This window comes from Cavia porcellus, unplaced genomic scaffold, assembly GCF_034190915.1.
Source record: "Cavia porcellus strain 051 isolate PalLab524CR breed Dunkin Hartley unplaced genomic scaffold, mCavPor4.1 scaffold_7, whole genome shotgun sequence".
Lineage (NCBI taxonomy): Eukaryota > Metazoa > Chordata > Mammalia > Rodentia > Caviidae > Cavia > Cavia porcellus.
Genome location: NW_026947490.1, coordinates 96,262,853 through 96,283,738, shown reverse-complemented (window position 1 = coordinate 96,283,738; position 20,886 = coordinate 96,262,853). Strand labels below are relative to the sequence as shown.

Here is a 20,886-nt window from a genome sequence, read left to right as displayed (position 1 = left end):
GGTTTTGCTAAATGTTAAATTATCCAGGCCAGGCTGAAAATTATGAGCCTCCTGCCTCTGCTTCCCAGGTTCCAAAAATTTAAAACATTGCTATTGATCTTTTGGGTCTTCTGAAAAATTTCAAAATTTAAGGAATAGATCAGATCAAAAGTGAATGAGCAGCTGGGTGTGGTGGCACAAGTTTATAATCCCAGCCCTCAGGTCTTTGTGAGTTCGAGGCCAGCCTGAGATTAGTAGCCAAACCCTGTCTCAAAAACAAAACAAACAAACAAACAAAATGCAGAACACTTTTGAGAGACACAACATCTTGAGGGAATTGATCCTATTAGTGTTCAAAATTTGCATTTGAAAGCTGGGCACACCTATCATCTCAGCAGAGACACCAGTCCAATACAGTAGCTGATCCTCAAACCCAGACGGCCTAATTGCAGATGTGGGGGGCCATTCTATCACGTAGGAAATCAGGGTCATTTCTTCTCCCCAGAGTTTTAGGCCAACCTGGCCTACACAGTGAATTCAAGACCAGGCTGAATTGCATAGTGACATGACTCAAACCAAAAACAAAACAATTGCTTGATTTTGGACTCTTAGAGATATAAAAGACTCTAAATAAAATTTCTAGCTTTTCAAATAAAGACTCATCTGAATTGCCGTTAAATAGGGACATATCTACCACTCTAAAGAAAAAACTTACTAGAATTTCATTGGAAAATATGAAATAGTGGCATCTCACAAGATTTTCAAACTAGCTTTCAGCCTATCCACAGTTATTTTGTTTTTTCGAGCAGACTTGCCTCTAAAATGCCTTTGATCTCAGTGCCCTTAACTTGCTAGGTTCTTTACTCTTGTTTTCTTTTTGGAACTAGTGCAGGCAAATACAATTGCGTTTCACACGTTAAATTTGTATCCTGCAACTGTTGTTTTGTTGCTGTTTTGAGACAGGGTCTCATAAGCTGAGCTTGAACTCAGGGATCCTCTTGCCTCAGCCTCCCAAGTGCTGGGAATACAGACATGCACCACCATACCCACCATGGCAATTTGCTAGGTTTTACAAATCCTGTTTTAATTGTTTTTACCTCGTTTGGTTTATCAACACAAACACACATACACCTGGTGAAACTCAGGCTTGAGTTTAAGTCATCACTGGAAACATTAGAGGCATTTGCGGGGTTTATTATTGGGCTGTGGACAGTTTAGCGCACAATCGAAGCAGTTTTGTTTTCATTTGTCAAGCCACCTCAGCTTCGCACTCTGACTCTCCCGCAAACCAGCCAGGACTGCGAAAGCTGCTCTCCTCCCAGCAGCGCCAAGCCAAGCCAGCCACCTAGAGACCGGAAGCGCCCGGCCCCGCCCCCGCCCTCCCGCAGACGCGCTCGCCCGGTGCATTGTGGGCGCTGTAGTCCGGCTGGAATCCGCGCGACCACAAGTCCCGTGACGCCTGAGGTCCGCGGCACTGCTCCCGCCCCCCTTGCCCCTCCCCGGCCTCCGTGGGCCTGGCGGCCCGGGGCGCGGCGTTCCGGCGACTCAGCTGTTTGTCCCCAGGCAGAGAGGCGGAAGCCCGCGGGGCGAGGGAGGAGCTTCGCGCGGGGTGGACGCCCACACTACGTGCTCGTTCGCCTCGCGACCGCTGCGCGCGAGCCCGAGTCTCCGCGGCGGGCGGCGGCGGCGGCGTCGGTGGAACGCGAGTGGGCGGCGGGAGCCCGCGGCGGCGGCGGCGGTTACGGCGAAATGGCGGAGACCGTTGCGGACACCCGGCGACTCATCACTAAGCCGCAGAACCTGAATGACGCCTACGGGCCGCCCAGCAACTTCCTGGAGATCGATGTGAGCAACCCGCAGACCGTGGGGGTCGGCCGGGGCCGCTTCACCACCTACGAGATCAGGGTCAAGGTGAGGCCGTCTTCCCGCTCCGTCGCCCCCGCGACCCTGGCGCGCCCCCGGGGCTGCGGCGGCCGCTCGGGCGGGACCCCTGCGGCGGGCGGCCCAGTCGGCGGCGGGCCGGGGCGCGAGCCGGGCGCCGCTCGGGTCGGTGGGGGCTGCGGAGGGAGCCCCGCGGCGGCGGGAGAAGGTGATCCTGGAGGAAGGCGTGGGTTGAGCGCCGCTCGCCCCGTAAGCAGCTGATCTGGGAATGACATTGGAGTTGGAAAGGGAGTAGATCTTTCGAGAACATGGCCCTTCGCCGGCAAGAGTGTGAAGTGTGAAGTTGAAACCTTCGCCTTCTCCTGGAGACTCCCCAGAGGTGGCCTAGCCACCGACGCCGGTTACTCTACGCCTTTTCAAGCTACCCAACTAACTGACCTAGGTTAGGTTGTACACTCTAGCAGAACTGGACGGGAGCTGAAAAAATCCCGACGAAATTTTCATTGGGCTGGGCCAGGTGTGAGCAGTGGTTGGAAATGGTTTACTTTGGCGTTCTTGAGGGTCATCCTGCTAAAGGTCGAGGCATGGGGATTGTTGCCTACCTCATCCAAAACTATTATTGCTTTAAGAAAATGGTATTCTTTTAGGGAACTTGATCTCTTTTAATTTCGGCTTTTGCATTTCACTGAATGAGGATCAGTGGAAGAACAAACAATGTTATAACTCATTCGTTGGTAGTAAATAATTCACTTGCTTTGAAAGGTGCTAATTGAGACTGTCACCTCACTTTCACTTGATAGTTCAGGCCTAAAAAACCTTGCTCACAGAGCTGGGCTTGGCGGCCCAAGTCCATCCCAGCACTTGGGAGACTGAGGCAGGAGAATCGCCTCTAGTTTGAGACCATCCTGGGCTACAAAGTGAGCTCAAAACCTGCCTGAACTGCATAGTGAGACCCTGTCTCAAAAAGACAAGACTAAAAAAAAAAAAAACTTGCATATCTATGGACATAATGTTTACAAATTACAGTACATTAAACTGATTCAGCTGTTAGACTACAAATTTATTAAAATTAAACCTAAAATAATTTTGCTTTAGAATAATGAAACTTACATAACAAGTTACTGTTAACAGTTCAGTAATTTCTTTCTTTTTTTTGCTTTTTGATAGGAGCTCACTGTGAAGTTCAGGCTGATTTTGAACTCACTATGTAGGCCAGGTTGCCCTGGAAGTTGGTGTGATCTTGCCTCAGCCTTCCCGAGTGCTGAGATCACAGGTGTGGGCCACCGCACCCAGCAAAGAGCAGTAACTTAATTTATGCACTTTTGTGTGTGTGTGAAAAACACAACATAAGATTTGCCATCCTATTTTTATGTGTAAGTACAGTTTATTCATATTGTGAAACTTTAAAAAATGATTCTTTTTTTTTTAAATAAAGACTGGCTCACCAGGTAATTCAGGCTGGCCTTGAACTCACTCTGTAGCCCAGGCCTGCCTCAGTGGGGATCCTCCTCCCCTACGCCTCCTGAGTTGTGGGATTCTGGGCAGTGCCACCATACCCACTTTAAGAATGATTCTTATGGAAGTGTTGCTAAAAGAAAAAGTCATCCAACTTCATTAAAAGACGAAAGTAACAGTTTGATAAGCCAGTGTGTCTCTCTTGAGATGTTTAAAATGTGAGCCATAAACTGTGTTTATAAAAGTAAGCAAAGTGAGGGGCTGGGGATTTAGCTCAGCGGCATAAGTGCCTGCCTTGCAAGCAGGTAGTCATGAGTTCGATCCCCGGTACTGATAAAAAGGAAAAAGACAAAAAAAAAAAAGTAAGCAAAGTACAAAATTCAGGCCCCTTTGCACTTAGGAAAGTACATTCTGAGATGAGCGTAGTGAAAAAGTGAGTTTTTAACTTTTGAAATGATTTTGAATTTGGTTTTTGAATTTTTTAATATACAGCAGATGGTTCACTGAAAAGAACTTCCTCTTTTGCCTTTATTCTCATTCCTTTTTATCTTGTGCTAAAACAAAACTTAGGGTGCCTGCTTTTAAGCTTCCATAGCTACAGTGGTATTTCCTGTCACACAATGGAATTGGAATCTCCTCCCTCCACTTCCTTCGTGTAATAATTTTGTGTTTATCTTGCTGAGTGCATTACTAGATGGTTTCTCCTGTGGTGATTTAATTTTCTTATTAAAAATAACCTATGATATTTTATTACCAAATAGCTTACATGATAATATAAATTGTTTATAATACCATCATTTGAATGTTATAGAAAACAGTCCTTAACACTGGTTAGTTTAAAGCCAGGGCAGGGCATGATGGTGCGTGCCTGTAATGCCAGCTCTTTCAGGAGCTGAGGCAGGAGGAGTGCAACATTGAGGATAGTCCTGGCAACTGTCTCAAAATGTTACCGATACAGCTCAGTAGTAAAGTGTTTTTGAGTTCATCCCTAGTACAAAAAGAAAAAAAAAAGATCAGATTGGTTAGTGAGTTGAGGAATTAACTCTGGGCCAAGTATTTTATTTATTCATTTTTAGATAAGGCCTCACCAAGTACAGGCTGAACTTGAAATTGCTGGTCAGCTGCCTCAGTCTCTTGAGTAGCTGGAATAATGCTTATGCCTTAGAAAGTCAGGCTTTTTTTTTTTTTTTTTTTTTAAGACAAGGTTTCACTATGCAGTTCAGTCGCCTGGCATTGAACTCACTTTGAAGGCCAGGCTGGCCTCCACCTCACAGTGATCCTCCTGCCTCAGCCTCCCAATTGCTGGGATTATAGGCATGTGCCACCATGCCCAGCCAGCTTTTGTACTTTTACACAGAGCAGTTTGTTGTAACTGTCACGTGACTGCTATTGGTCATACATGCAGGGTCCTGATAACACAACGTAATTGAGTTTTTAATGCTTATGAAATGCTATGGAAATTTCTCTTGGTATGTAAGGTGTTACCTTAAAACTCAGGATGCTGTGGAGCAAGACGTGAGGCTTTATTTAAGCAGCACACGAAGTTTGAGAGTAACTGCAGTCTTACGATAAGGTAGAAGGGACGGGAGGTGGACAGGTTCGTCATGTTATGATCGTCCTTACTGCTGCTCCTCTCAGCTGTCGCTGTCCCCCCTCCTCTGCTGCCTGCCTTTTGCCGTTGAATTTGCTGTGTGGAAAGCGGTCTGTGTTTCAGAGTTTGGGCCCTCGAACTGTCTTATAGTTACTCTCTAATTTTGGTCTTGAGAAAAATGTTCAATTTTATAGAATCTGATTGAAATTACTCTTAATTCACAGGGTAATTTTATCTGGATGGTGGCACTTTAGAATGCAAGTTTCCCAATTTTCATTTATCTTTTTTGGTTTGAGAACAGTGTTTAAGACTATTAGGATCTCTTGATTAGTATCTCTGGGCTTTTGAAAATAATTGGCATAGTGTTAAATGTTTTTTTAAATTGTTCTAATGGGTAGGTACAGCAGAGAGCACCATAAATGATTAAAGGTTTAGGAAAGCTCAGGGTCTAGAATTATTTTGACATATTAAAGAGAAGGCTGAAAGGGAAATTTAGTCATTCTTGCTGCAGCTTTAGTTTTCTGAAGATTTTTAATTAAGATCTGCTATTGTACCTGAAGACAGCTGTTTTCCAAGCAGGAGGGGAGGTAAAGATCTTTCTTGAGCTTTGAGATAGTCGTGGTTCGGAGAATAAGTGTGTCATGTACTGGCAGAGCAGGGTAAAAAGCTAAAGTTTAGTTCACTCTGTGAAACAGGTATGCTAGTCATGCTACTCATGCTCGTCCTGCTTCATAGTGCTCAGTGAAACAACACTCATAAATCTCCAGAATGCTGACTCACACACGACACACATGCAAAGGCCAGCTCTTTTTGGTGTTTAGAGACAGTCTGCTTGTGTATTTCAGGCTAGTCTTGAATTCACTATACCCCAGGCTGGCCTAAAACTCCTTGCTGAATGCTAGGATTATATGTGTATACAGCCATGCCTGATTTCCCCAGCCCTTTTTAAAAATCCTGTTTGTTTATTTATTTTGTCTTTTCAAAACAGAATTTCACTGCAATTCAGGCTGGCCTCCAACTGGCACCAATCCTGCTGCCTCAGCCCCTTAAGTGCTGAGATTATAGACGTAAGCCACCATGTCCAACCGTCTTGTGCCTTTACATTTAATTATTAAGTAGTTGTTTCTGTCCTGTTTGGTGCAACAGCAACTAAGGAACCAGTGCACAAAAGATTGTTCCCCAAAATAGGTACCATATTTAATTTGTACATGTGCATATATCAGATACCACAGTTTAAAGAAAGAAATGGTTTATTTAGGGCTAATTTGTGGTTTCAGGGGATCCAGCCCGTAGGCAGCTACCAGTAGCTCCGAAGCAGAAACATCACAGCTAAGGGCACAGCAGAGCAATGCTGTGTCTCTCCTAGTGGCTGGCACGCAGAGCAGCAGGTGAGCAGCACCACTGGGAGATAGATGCCCTCCCCACGTGACAACAGGGCTCCACAATGTGGGTCCCACCTCCTAATAGCTATTTAGCCAAGAACATAAGTGGGTTGAACCACCGAAGAGTACTGTGTGGCATCCCCAGGACCCAGTCTCTGGGAATCTCTTAGTCCAATGAAGGCAGTAGTTAAACATCGCAGTGTTGGGAGTCAGGGCTCAATTTTGGAGTATTCTAGTCCTGGTTCCAAATTGGTTCACAGTCAGTTTAATTAAAAATAGTATGTTAAGATCCTTGCATCTACAGCCTAATGTTCAGGCAACTTCAAGTGGATGAAACCTTTGAAAGAAATCCGAACATTGGCACCCTTGAGACTAGAAATTGACTTGCACAGTAAGAGCATTGAGGAAGAGCAGCTGAAAAGTACTTACACGTCTGTGCTGTGACGAGGTAACCTGGAGAAAGAGTTGGCTGGCAGTGCTTTCAAAGGACGAGCCTTTTTCTGTATGCTGTATCAAAGTTGTAGAGGAGAGTGATCCGTAGTCTTGGAGGTAACCAAGCAGAGCAAGTTCCTATTTTGCAGATGTGGAAGCTGAAGTCCTGCTTGGTCCTCCTGTCTTGTCCCTTCCTCATGCTGCAGTCCCCAGCTACTCGCATCTCACCACTCAGCCGTTGTGCTGTGCCGGCCTCGCTCACGCTGCTTCCTCTGTTAAGCCAGCTGCGACTGCTTAGAGCAGGCTGCCTTCCTGTGCTCCTTGCAGGGATTGGGCTGCACTCTAGGTACTTCCGGGTGCCTCTAGGAGCTGTAAGGATTATTATTTTTAATCTGGCTTCCTGTATCTTTTTTTTTTTTTTAAATCTTTTTTTGTTTGTTTTTATCGGTATCAGGGATTTTAATTTTATTTAAGGAGAAAAAAAAACAAAACAGAAAAAGGGTACAAGTTATACAGAATTTCAAAAAAATAAACAGGATGGGGCTAGGGATTTAGCTCAGCGGCATAAGCGCCTGCCTTGCAAGCAGGCAGTCGTGAGTTCGATCCCTGGTACCGGTAAAAACGAAAAAGACAAAAAAAAAAAAAAAAAAAAAAACAAAAAAAACAGGAAATCACTACTGTTAATAGATTTACATATTGTCATCTTAGAAATTAATAGATTACATATTGTCATCTTAGAAGTTAATAGATTACATATTGTCATCTTAGAAATAGTTGTTCAAGTTACAAAATTAAATCATATAAAGTAGACATTCAAACAGTGAGACTGCAAAGACTTCTATTCAATGATCCAACAAAAACTCAGTAATATGGTTACCTATCTTTTATGCTTAAATATACATGCAGTTATATCCGTTAGAGCACTTTTTTTCCTCTCTTTTTTACAGTGATGATTACACATTTTGGGTTTTATTACTCCCACAGTTCTTACTACTTTTTTTTTTTTGAAGAAAAAACCAAATGTGACGTAACAAAACAGAGTCAAATCAAAAGGATGGACATAGTACATAATGTAAAAACAGAACACAAGGCGATCAACGATGGTAACCATAATGCCTCTTGCTATCTTAAAAAGACTTGCCTGTATCATCAGTTATAATAAAATTGAACAAAACAGTAAAGAACAAAACCAATAAAACCAAAACATTGGAGACATTACAGGACTTCAAAAGAAGATAACAGTCAAACCAGAATGGGTGTCATAATGAATCTTATTGTCTTCACAGTTGTTGCCTATACTCTCAAACTTGGTACTATCAAGCAAAACAATAGAGCAAAATCAATCAAAAACAAGATGGTGAGAGCAGGGTTTCAAATCCAAGTTAATAGGAAATCAAAGTGGATTACTATAATCTATTTTTTATTTATTTTTTCCCTTAATTTAAAAGATAAAAATTAAAAAAAGAGATTGAGATAAAAGAGGACATCACACCAAAACAGCACAGGTCAGAACATAACCATTTAAGCAAAGTAGTGTTTCACTACAAGATATCCCGACATAAAAGTAGTTACCATAGTGTCTCTTTCCGTGAAATCTTTGAGTATAACTTTGTGTACTGTAGCATCAAATATATCAAGACAATGTAAAACCATTCAAGAGAATGACAGTATTACAGGATTTTTAGAATCAACTAACAGAAAATGAACAGTGGTTTCTGTGTTATCTCCTTGTCTATAAAAGTTTTTGTTTATATTATCACATATAATAAAATCTAGTAAGATACAACATGTTAAGACCGATGGAGACAGAAGAACAAAAGCTTGATGGGACTTCAAGATGATGCTAAATCAGCACTAGCTATTATGATGTCTTGTTTTCTCCAAAATAGCTGTTCCTACCATCCCACCTTCTCTGTCTCATTTCTGTTGAGCTCTTTTTCTGTCATTAGCTGTCAGTTTGTCTTCTTCATTTCGCTTTCTGCTCCATTCATTGTGGCCGCTCTGCCACTGTTTCTGCAATCTTGGTGTTTTTCTCTTTTAGAATGTTCTGCATTATCCTCTGTAGAGTTGAATTGGTGGTTGCAAATTCCCCTAGTTCCTCTTTATCCTGGAAGCACCTTGTTTCTCCATTAATTTCTAGGGACAGTTGTGCAGGATATAGCAATCTTGGCTGGAGGTTATTATCTTTCAAAGCTTGAATTATTTCGCTCCATACTCTTCGTGATTTGATGGTTTGTGCTGAGAAGTTGCTGTAATTCTGATGGGTGTTCCCTTGTAAGTGATCTGTTTCTTGTCTCTGACAGCTTTTAATACTCTGTTCTTATATTGGGTTTCTGGAATTTTGATTATTATATGCCTGAGTGTAGTTCTGTTTGGGCTGTAGGTGGCTGGGGTCCTGTATGCCTCATACATCTGAGTATCTTTACCTTTTCCCATATTAGGGAAGATCTCCTTGATTATTTCTGTGAATAGTCTTTGCAGTTCATTTGTTTGTATTCCTCCTTCTTCCTTTACATTCTAAAGTCTTAAGTTATAGATCCTCTTATCTTCTAGCCTTTGTATTGTTACTGCTTGTTTCCTTGTTATTTTTAAGAAATTTTGCCTTTCATGCTCCCATCCTTAGTTTCTTTCAAGCTGTTATGCCAGCTTTCAATAGAGTTTTTAGTTTTCTGGTAATCTCTTTGAACCGGCTTCATGTATTCTGTGTTTTCTCTATTTTCTCCATCAAACAATTCTCCCCTTATTTTTCTGTTCTTCCATTCTGCCATCTGTTTTTTCTTGGGTGGTGCTTAGCATTTCTCTAACTATTCTACTTATATCTTGCTTTACTTGGTTAAATACTTCACTTTTGAACTCATCTATGAGGTCCCGGAGATACTGTTTTATGTCTATTGGTGCCGTGCCTGATATTGTACCCTAGGCTGATCTCAAACTCAACAGTGATCCTCCTGCCTCAGTCTCCCGAGTGCTGGGATTGCAGGCGTGAGCCACCACGGCCAGCTTTTTTTTTTTTTTTTTAATTTTTTGTGAGACAGAGTCTTGCCATATAATTCAGGCTGGTTTTGAGCTTGTGGCCATCCTGCCTTGGCCTCTCAAGTGCTGGGGTTAGGTATGCCCCTCCATGCCTGACCACACCATTATGTCTTCTAAAATCAATAAAATACAGTTCTATAGTTATTTTATGCCGTTGTCTTTTTAGTCAGCAAACAGAAGTGAAAGGAAATACATCGCCCCTGTCGTATATTTACCTGTGTAATTGCCTTTACCGCTGTTCTTTATTTCTTCACATGGACCGGAAGTATAGGTTATTGGTAGAGCACTTGATTTACATGTAGGAGGCCCAAGATTTAATTCCCAACATTAAAAATATTACAAGAGCACCTATCGAATTTTTATCTTACCAGTTTGTATAAATCAGAAGTTGAGATATAGCTTAGCTATATCCTTTGCTTGGGGTCCTGTAATTAGAGGATCAGCTGAGAGTGTGTTTTGTTCGAGAGGTCTTCTTTCTGACTTACGCAGTTGTTGGCAGGATTAATTTCTGCAGCTGGCCTGGTGTAGTGGCGCATGCCTGTGATCCAGCAGTTTAGGGCTGAGGCACGAGGCTTGCGAATTCAAGCCATGATTTGGCAGTTTAGTGATTTGACAAGACCGGCTCAGAATTGGAAGGAGCAGTGGGGGTGGGGTTGTAGCTTAGTGGGAATGACTTGGGTTCAATCCTTAATACTGGAAAAAAATTTTTTTCTTGAAGCTATGAACTTCTTCAAGGCCATTGGGGAAAACTTTGATCTCAGAAAACTAAAGCCTTTGAGAGGAGGAGTTGTTGAGAAGGTCTCACTGCATCGTTCAGCCTGGCCTTGAACTCACTATATAGCTCAGGCTGGCCTCCAGTTCACAGGAGTCCTCCTGCCTCAGCCTGTCCTGTGTGCTGGGATTACATGTTGTACCAGTACTCCAGTTTAAAGCCCTGCGGGGTTTTTGTTTGTTTGTTTTTTGGTGTTTTGTTGTTGTTGCTTTTGGTACCGGAGATTGAACTCACGATCTCATGCTTGGCACGCAAGCACTTGTACCATTGAGCAAATCCTTGGCACTTAAAGCCTCTTATAAGAGGTTCACCTACAAAAATCTCTTTGGATGAACTCACAAACTGATTCGAGTCTTTAAATCTGCAAGTTGTCTTCAGCTGTGCCATGTGGTTTAGTTTAACCGTGAAAGACAGGCTCACGGGCCCTGGAGGAGAGTACACGGGGCGGTCGGCCTTGCCCACCTGCCGCCCTGAGTAGTGGAGTCCGCAGAGCTGCCGCGCTGCCTGGGCCTCATCTTGGATTCCCTGTGTGTACCCGTGATTTGTGTAACTCTGAATCCCTGTATGTGATGAGTTATTTTTCTCTTGCTGTTCTTTTGTTATTCTTTTAGCGGTTTCACCTTGATATATATTGGGTTTGAATTCTACTGCACTTTTGTATGTACATTAGATTTGGGGGGATTTGCCATCATTACTGTTTGTAATTTTGATTCCAGGGCTGGGGAATGTAGTCATTGGTAGAGCACCTCAGTAGCATGCACAAATCTCTGGGGCTGTGTGTATATTTGAGACAGGGTTTCACTACACAGTTCAGGGGCTGGGGATTTAGCTCAGCGGCATAAGCACCTGCCTTGCAGGTAGGCGGTCGTGAGTTCGATCCCCGGTACCGATAAAAAGAGAAAAGAAATTTAAAAAAATGAGTTTCCTGTTTTGGGCAGGGGATGTGGCTCAGTAGTAGAGTTCTTGCCTTGCATGCACAAGGCCCTCAGTTCAATCCCCAGCCCCACAAAAACAAAACAAAAAGAAATATATAGTGCTACACAGTTCAGGCTGCTCTTGAGCTTACTTTGCAGCCCAGGCTGGTCCAGTTGCAAGGATCCTTCTGCTTCAGACTCTGCAGTGCTGGGATTAGGGTGTGAGCCACCACACCCTGCAAATTTCTGATTTTGATTCCTGGCCTGAAACAAAATAGAAACACTCAATGTGGGACGCATGTTTTTAAGGCTGGATGGCGTCCTGCAGATTTTTGAGGCTGTGGTTCATTCATTTCTTTCTGTTCTTAAGAGTGAACAGTTTCTACTTGTTTGTCTTCACATGTGCCGATTTTTTTTGTCGGGTATTTCATATTTGCTGTTGAGCTCCTTTGGTGAATTTTTCATTATCATTATGCTTTTCAATAGCAGAATTCCAGTTTGGTGGTTCTTTTATTTCTATAGTACTGGGAATTGAAATTCTGTTGATTCTTTATAATCCTTTTGTTGAGATTCTGTGGTCATTGAATCATTGTCATGTTATGTTTTTTAATGAACCTAAAAGTGATCTTTTTAGGCCTCTCTAGCTATGTCAAAGTTGTATGCAACTTTACTTTTGGTGCTGGGGATCAGACCAGGATTTAGGGATGCTAGCTGCATCCTCAGCCTAACACTTAATTCTTTAAGCTAAGCATGGTTTCTTTTTGTTCTTTGAATGTATTTATGATAGCTGCTCTGGAATTCTAATCCCGAAGCTTGGGTGGTTGAGCCTCCATGAAATTTCTCCTACCTTTTCTCCCCTGTAAATGTGTTACACTTTTCTGTTTCTCTGCATGTCTTACAATTGTCATTAAACTGAAAATTAATTGTTAGTGAATTGCCTGCAAGACTGTCATGTGAGGCTGATGTGTATCTGATCAGCTTTTATGTTTTTGTTTTTCAATTTAAAATAAAAGCACACCTGATTTCCTGGGGCATCCCTGGACTTAGTTTAATGGCTAACTACTTAAAGCCAGGAAAGCCTCTACCTTTTGCTAATAGATCAGTGAAACACATTCAAAGTTGAGATATTTGCCCTGTTGAACTCTTGGCTTTGTGCACCATTCTTCTTGCATCTGTAGCTTATCCCTTGTCTGATAACGCCACCCTCTCACCATCCCTTATCACATGGCACCTAGGTGTGTAGATAACTAGGGCATCTTGTAGGCTTTTCTGAGCTTATTCACCGCCCTTAAGCAAAAACTCCACTTCGCAGATCCCGGAGATAGTAAAAGAGGTGTTCTCAAGACCCCTGCTGGTGGAAACGGCGAGCTGGTGGGTTTGTTACTTGCCTTCTGTGTTGTAGTTGGTTTGCTGCAGTGCTGCTGGCCTTTCCCAATTGCTTTTGAATTGGGACTTCTTACTTTTTAGTTTGCAAACTATTAGTATGTAAAATATTTTTACTTTTTTTGAAAAACAAATGTTAATAGTGCATATTTATATCTCAAAACATGACCCAGCGTGGTGAAAACAGGTATTTAGTGCAGACCAGCAGCAGAAGCTGCTTATTAAGTACAGTTGTAATCATTTTATAAAGTCACCTCCATTTATAAATAAGCACAAGATTGGCATTAAAGTTAATGACAAACATAAGTACCAGATTTTAAACAGAATTTTGCATATATTTGATTAAGAAGTTTTCTACTTTGTGTAAGAAGTTTTACACAAAGTAGACAAAATACAAACCCCAAACTTGTAGAGTATTGGGCTAAAAGGCATTTTACTTCAGTGTGGCGTGTCTAGTCTGAGTATTGTCTCTGAGCTATGAAGTTGTACCTTGTAGGAAGGCTGGTCCTGCTGTGCCTCCTGTGATTGCTCTCTGTTTACGGGGTTGGCAGCAGCACTCTGTGGATTGGCTAGAGTGGCTTTGTTTAAGAATTTGTCTCTTGCTCTTCTCCAGTATACCCTCTTCATCTGGGTGTGTTCATTAACATGTCACTATGCTAAAGAAGCTTCGTGTACAATAGAGAGAGCGGGTCAGATTCAGTTTAGACTTCCTTTTCACCTCTCAGCTCTTCACTCTGCCAGTGAGCCGCTCCAGCTGCAGCCTGGGGACATTCCCGTGCCCAGGCTCCGCCTGTCGGGTTAGCGTCCTCAAGCCTTCAGCCTCTGACCTCTACCTTTACATTTCATCTTTCTTTTTTTAAATTTAATTTGCTTTTTTTTTTTTTTCCTTTTTATCGGTACCAGGGATCGAACTCATGACTGCCTGCTTGCAAGGCAGGTGCTTATGCCGCTGAGCTAAATTCCCAGCCCTAATTTAATTTACTTTTATTCTATTTTATTTTATTGGGGGGGCCTGGGAATCGAACTCACAACCTCACATTTGCCAGGCAGGCACTTAGCTGCTGAGATAAATCCCTAGCCCCTACTTTGTTTATTCTTTCAAGGAACCAACTCTTTGGTTCATTGATTCTGTGTGTATTTTAGTCTCACTTGCATTAATTTCTGCTTTGATCTTTATAATTTCCTTCCTTGTGTCAGCTTTGGATATGGATTGTTCTTGTCTGTATAGGACTTCAGGGCACATTATCAGCGTATTTATTTGGATTCACTCTATTTTTGTGATGTGGGCATTCACAAGTATAAACTTCCGCTTTCATTGTAGCTCATGAGCCCTGGCATTGTACTGGCATTATTGTTTAATTCTAGAAACTACTTTCTTCCTTTATTTCTTTTGTGATTCACTGATTATTCAGGAGACCACTATATAACTTTCACGTGTTCACATAATTCCTCTAGGGCTTTTTGCTACTGATACTCTGCTTTCATTGCACTATGATCTGATAATGTGCACGGCATCGATATAGGGGAACGTAGCTCCCCACCTACTAGGTGTCTGCAAAGAGTTTGTGTTCTCTAAAATCAAAGAATGAATTTTAGGAACAACAGAGGTTAAGAGCAGAAATATTTATTGAGAGGAAGAAAGCTTCTGTCTGAGAGAGAGAGAGAGAGAGAGAGAGCCAGAAGGGGTCCCGAGTGGGCTGCCTACTTTTCATCTTTCAAACACGCGGTTGAGGCTGGAGGTTCCCTCTGAAGCTAAACTCCAGCATCCTTTCAGCTGTTCTCTGTAAAGGTCTGGGAACAGATTCTCTGCCCTCCAGCTTGTCGGTGTCACTCCCGGCTGGCAGGAAGGACACACAACAAAGTCTGGCAGTGGACAACCTTTTCTTTTATTTTCCTTCTCCGTACAGCCTGCCCCGGGAATCCTCCCGGCCGAAGCCTCTACCGGTCCGCTCTCCGCGGCTCCTTGCGTGCTTCTTCTGCTTCTTTTGCTTCTTCTTTTTTCGTGGCGGGAGAGGCACTCACTTTTATAGGGTTACAGTGGCCAATCAGTTCAAAGCGCGCGATGCGGGCTGATTGGCTAACATCAGTTGTTGCTAGGCAGACTATCTTACAGGGCGGGTTGTGAAGCAGGAGATCTTACAGGGCGGGTTGTTTACCAAGCAGGAAGCAGGAGATCTTACAGGGCGGGTTGTTTACCAAGCAGGAAGCAGGAGATAAGCGCCATCTTAGCACACTCGATGGGAGGGGTAATCTAGCTCAGGCTTTGCTCTTTCCTACAGGCCTCACGTCCGCCAAGTAAGGCGACCGGGCTCGGCCGCGGCTCCCAACACCAGCTTCCTCAGCTCCCACTCCTTCCCGGCTCTGCGGAGAGACTGGAGGTGCGGGAGAACGGGAACTGTGGTCTTCTCTGTGTCTGTAATTGGTGGACCAGCCAGGCATTCGCTGGGGCCAGCACCGTCCCTGGCTCGCCCTTCCTTTCAGACCTGCCTCCTGCATCTTTGCGGAGGGTACACTTTCTTCGCCCCAGCCACAGCAAGCGGCCATCAAACTACGGAAAACACAGAAATCTTGCCTCTGTGTGTAGGGGTGGGGTAGGGGTGGGATGTGCTGGGGATTAATCTTAACCCCTTTTTATTGAGTTGTGTTCCAAGCCATTTTATTTTATTTGAAGACAGTCTCTTACTCTAAATTTAAATTTGGGCTCTTTGTGCCTCAGCCTTCCAGAGTACTGCAATTGCAGGCATAATAATTGTGTTTTTCGTTTTGTTTAGTACCTGGGATCAAACTCAGGACCTTGTGCTTGCCAGGCATGCGCTTATGCCACTGAGCTAAGTCCCCAGCCCACAGGCGAAATCATCGTTGTTTTGAACAACACTTGCATGTGGAACCAGCAAGTCCCCTGTTTTTTACAGTTTGCCCCAGCCATGAGAATGGGGTGATGGCTCTGGTGGGGCACGGTGATCGTGGTGCGGTTGGCGGGCGGTCCCAGGCTGAGCTACCAGACAGACTGACCTCCTTCCTGCTTTCCTTCTTCTCTCCCTGCGTCCCTCCCTTTCTGTTTTAGACTTGCTATGTAGTTGGTGCTCCCTGGTGTAGCCTGGGGTGCCCTGGAATTCTGAGCCAGTCCTCCTACCTCGCTTCCTGTGAGCGCTGGGATTACAGATGTGCACCTTCATGCCCAACCTCGATTGTTTTTCTTGAGTAAATTTTTTTACTTATATTTTGGGGGAGAAACTTCAGTGAGTTTCTCATTCCACCAGTCTAGCAGTTTCTGCCTCTGTCTGTCTGTCTACTGTTTGTCTATCTGTTCTGCAGTACCTTCGAACAGTACCACAGCCCGCCTTTCCATGTTACACCTTCCTTTTAGATTCTATAATTTTGAAAAGAATGATTTTAATTCATGCTTTCAGTGTTAATATATGTGTTATATGTACATTTGCATATTTTGTCCAATGTTAAAATTTTTGTGTGTGTGGGATCCCCCTGTGTAGTCCAGGCTATCCTTGAACTCATTGCATAGCCCAGACTGTGGCATTTCTCCTGCCTCAGCCTTTTGAGAGCTGGGATTACACATGCGCAATACAGTACCCAGCTTCCTGAATGTTTTTTAAAAACCTCAGCTGGGAATATAGCTCAGTAGCACAAGTGCCTCCCCAGCAAGCACAAGGTCCTGAATTTGGTTCTCGAGACCAAAAACAGATAAAAAGCCTCTCAATCAAACCTAGCCCACTGTACATAATGTTTGTGTTGAGATATTTAGGAAATGCTCTTTCACTGATAGGATCTCACTAGGCAGTTCAGGCTGGCCTTGTGCTCACTTTGTAGCCCAGCCTGATCTTCAATTTGCGAGGTTCCTCCTACCTCGGCTTCTGAGTGCTAGGAATACAGGCATGAGCCACCATGCCCAGCTTCACTGAAATTTTCAAACTATTTAACATCTATTTCGGATCAGCTCCTCTAATCACGTACTTGAAGAGCATAGACTTTTAAACTGGGCATGATGTCACACTCCTGTATTCCCAGCACTCCAGGAGGCTGAAGCCAAAAGGATCCTTGCGAGTTCCGACACCAGACTGGGCTACAAAGTGAGTTCAAGGTCATCCTGAACTGCATAGTGAGATCCTGTCTCAAAAAGACATTAAAAAAAAAGGGCATAGACTTTAAGTAAGGTGGGCAAAATTTTTATTTCTGCCTGAGCAAGTTTCTTAACTCCTGTCTTTGGGTTTTTGTGCCCAGAAAATGAAACTTCAGAACTTTGATTTGACATAAGGATAGTTGTTGTCCCGTATTAAGTAACCAATAAATGATAATATATGGCAATCATCATAGTTCTTATTTATTGAAATAATTTGCAGTGTCATCTTCATTTTAAAGATGGGAAATTTGGTTGGTGGTTGTGTCTCAAAGGTACTTCATGCGCAAGGCTCTGGTTCAGTCCCAGCTCACACACACACACACACACACACACACACACACACACACAAAGTTAAAACTCAAAGGAAACTAACTTGACAGTAATGAATTCCAAAAGGGGCCAAAAACCCCCAGGTCTATTTGACTGTCTTCTAGAACAGATCTAGGTTTTAGACATTCTGTGAGTCAGAAATGGTGTCACAGATTTATGATGAGCTTCTATGCCAAATGTGCAGTCATGGTGCAAAGCAAATACTGAAATATTTGTTATTTTCACTTGCATTTTTTTTCCCTAGCAGTGCAGAATATCAGGAACTTATGCCACAAAAATGATAGTTTGAACTTTGTCTTTCTAAAATACAATTAAAAAAATACATTTTCAGTGAATGTATCCTTTAATTCCCTGGGTGAGTGGTAAAAACAGACTAAGTCTTAATCCACAAAAATGAGCATTGAAACGGGAACACATTGTTTTGTTCTTAGTTTGAGACACAGGTATCTACATTTCTCAGTTTAGCCTGAAACTTGTCCTGCCTCAGCTTGAAAAGGCTGGGATTGTAGGCGTACACCACTGCCCCAGCTGCACACCTGACCTAATAGCATGCGCAGCCGTAAACTGTGTACTCGGGCAAAGTTCCTGATAGCTTTGTCTTTGAGCCTGAAGGTCGTGCAGCCTGTCTTTGTCATGACACGCTATCAGAGCTCCTTGTGTTTGCAGAAGCGTGCTCCCGGCGGCCCTGCACCCTTCATTTCTTATCCCGGGTCAGCCTCGGCTGTCCTGGGGCTCATACTCTTCTTTGACACCCTGTTACAGTTTGTGCCTGTGTCACAGAGTTGGTGAAGTCAGGGACCACGTCTGTGCAGTTTGTATTGTTCATAGCTTGGCATTCACAGTAGATTTTAACACCTTTGTGTGTGGTGTACTGTACTGTAATATTAGTCTAATGGTTTAGGAGAATTCTAGTTAACATTTGTGAGTGTCATGGCTTCTTATTTACCATGCTTCCAAATAAGGCTTGGGGCTAGAAATAAGGGATCTGGAATGGTTTCCTTTTTATTTTTAAATTTTATTTATTTATTTTTAACATCCATTTTATTTCAAACAGAAGAAAAAAATAAAATGAAATTTCACAACAGTCAAGGGAGGGGCTGGGGATTTAGCTCAGTAGCATAAGCGCCTGCCTTGTAAGCAGGCAGTCATGAGTTCGATCCCTGGTACCGATAAAAAGGAAAAAGACAAAAAAAAAAAAAAAAAAAAAAAAAAAAACAGTCAAGGGACAGCAGTGATGCGTATATTGTACATTGTCTACCGCAGGTCATTCACCCAGAGCATAGGACATCTGCATTCAGTTGTCTGAACAATATCAGCACAAACCTTTCTCTTCAGTGAACTCAGAGCAATCAGTAGTGTAACTATCTCAACTATATTTATACACACACACATATACACATGTTGTTTCAACTTCATACACTAGTGAGACAATGTAATGTTTACATATGTGTCTTTCTTACTTCCTTTATAAGTATGGTCTCTAGTTGCATTCATTTACCTATAAAAGTCTCTAGTTTATCCTTTTTATGGCTGGGTAGTACTCCGGTGCATTAAAAAAAACTACTTTTTTTTTCATTCTTCAGTCAGTGGGCGTTTAGATTGCTTCTAAGATCTGGCTGTTAGCAGACTGTGCTGCTGTAAACATGGGTGCACATGTATTGATGTTTTTAATTCTTTGGAGAAGATACCAGAAGGAGAAATAGCTGGGTCATGTGGTACCTAGAGTCTGAGTGTTTCGAGGACTCTTCACACAGTGGTTGCACCAGTGTGCATTTTCCCCACAGCCCCTCTGGCTTTGGTTATTGCTTGGTTTCTTGATAGTAGCTATTATTTCTGGGGTGAGGTGGAATCTCAGTGTAATTTACATTTCTCAAATGATCAGTGGTGTTGGACATTTTTTCACTTATTTATTTGCTGTTTGTATTTCTTTATCTGAAAAGTGTGTTCACCTCAGATGTCTGTTTTTGGATTGGGTCTTTAAATCTGGGAGGACTGAATAAAATTCTTTATATCCTTTGAGGAACACTTTCTCCCACATTGCTGGTTGTCTTTTCACTCTGTTGATGGTTGCTCTTGCTGTGTAAAAGCTTTCCGATAGGACGAGATCCCAGTTGTTGATTCTTTGTGATAGTTTCTGGGTTTTGTTCATTAAGTCTTTGCCTATACCAGTGTCTTCAAGAGTTTGACCTACTCTGTCTTCCAGCAGATATAATGTTCCTGTTTTAATATTAAGATCTTTGATTCATTCCAATTTTAGCTTAGTGTATGGTGAAAGGTATGGGTCCAGTTTTAATCTTGTGTAGAGCCGGTTTTTCCAGCACCACTTATTTAAAGAGGCTGTCATTCTTCCAGTGAATGTGTTTAGCACCTTTGACAAAGATAAGGAGGCTTAGTATGTCTGCAGTTTTTCTGCATCCTCTGATCTGTTCCATTGATCTTTGGGTCTGGTGTTTTTTTTTTTTTTTTTTTTTTTTGCCATTACCACACTGTTTTTATCATAGTAGCTTTATAGCATAATTTCAAGTCAGGAATTGTGATGTTCCTTGTCTTGTCTTTGTTGCCCAGGATTGCCTTTGCTATTCTAGGTCTCTTCTGGCTCCAGAAGAATTTTAGGATTGTTTTCTCTAATTCTGTGAGATATGCTGTTGTAATTTGATTGGAATTGCCTTGAATCTGTAGAACAGCTTTGGAAGTGTGACTCTCATCATTATATTAGCTTTTCCTACCCAAGAGAATGGGATATCTCTGCATTTTCGAATATCCTCTTCAATCTTCTTTTTCAGAGTACTGTAGCTTTTCAGTGTAGTTTTTATATCTTTCTTTAGACTGATTCCTAAGTATTTCCTTTTGTTGGATACTATTGTGAAAGGTATTGTTTCCCTGATTTCTCTTTCAGTGAGTTTATCATTCCTGTACAGGAATGCTATCCACTTTGAGTGTTGACTTTGTATCCAGTTACGTTACTGAATTTGCTTATTAAATCTAGGATTCTAGAGCCTTCTATGTAGTCTCATGTTACTTGCAAATAACAGTATTAACTTTTTCTTTCCAATCTTTATTCCTTTTATTTCTTTCTCTTGTCTAATTGCTCTGGCCAACATTTTCAGGACTATGTTGATAAGAGTGGAGACAGTGGACAGCCTCGTCTTGTTCCTGATGTTAGACTGAAAGCCTTCAGTGTTTGTCCAGTTAGTATGATGTTGGTTTGTCATAGATGGATTTTATCAGTTTGAGATAAAGGTCATCTGTTTCAGTTTTTGGTAGGGTTTTTATAATGAATGGGTGCTGGACTTTGTCAAAAGCGTTTTCTTTATCTATTTAGATGATGATACAGTTTTAATTCTTGGCTCTGTTAATATGGTATGTTACATGCTGAACCATCCCCGCATTCTTGGAATGAATCCCACTTGATCATGGTGTACAATCTTCTTTATGATTTGCTGCATTCTGTTCACCAGTATCTTATTGAGAATTTTTGCATTTACGTTCATTAGGGAAATTAGCCTGTAATTCTCTTTCTTGGGTCCTTTTCTGGTTTTAATATCAGGGCAATGCTTGCTTCCAGGAATAAATTTGGGAGTATCGCTTCCCTTTCAGTT

General features: G+C 42.4%; 1 protein-coding gene across 2 annotated transcripts in view; it reads left to right on the top strand.

Moving 5' to 3' along the window:
- Positions 1-1,482: 1,482 nt before the first annotated feature.
- Positions 1,483-20,886, top strand: part of Snx3 (sorting nexin 3) — a 35,446-nt gene continuing 16,042 nt past the window's right edge. Inside the window, exon 1 of one of the 2 annotated variants that reach the window (XM_063253976.1) lies at positions 1,483-1,824. In XM_063253976.1, coding sequence (XP_063110046.1) covers positions 1,729-1,824 — 96 coding nt within the window. In that variant the 5' untranslated portion in view covers positions 1,483-1,728. Of the gene's footprint in view, positions 1,891-20,886 lie in introns of both variants that reach the window. The other variant, XM_063253975.1, reaches the window with a different exon arrangement.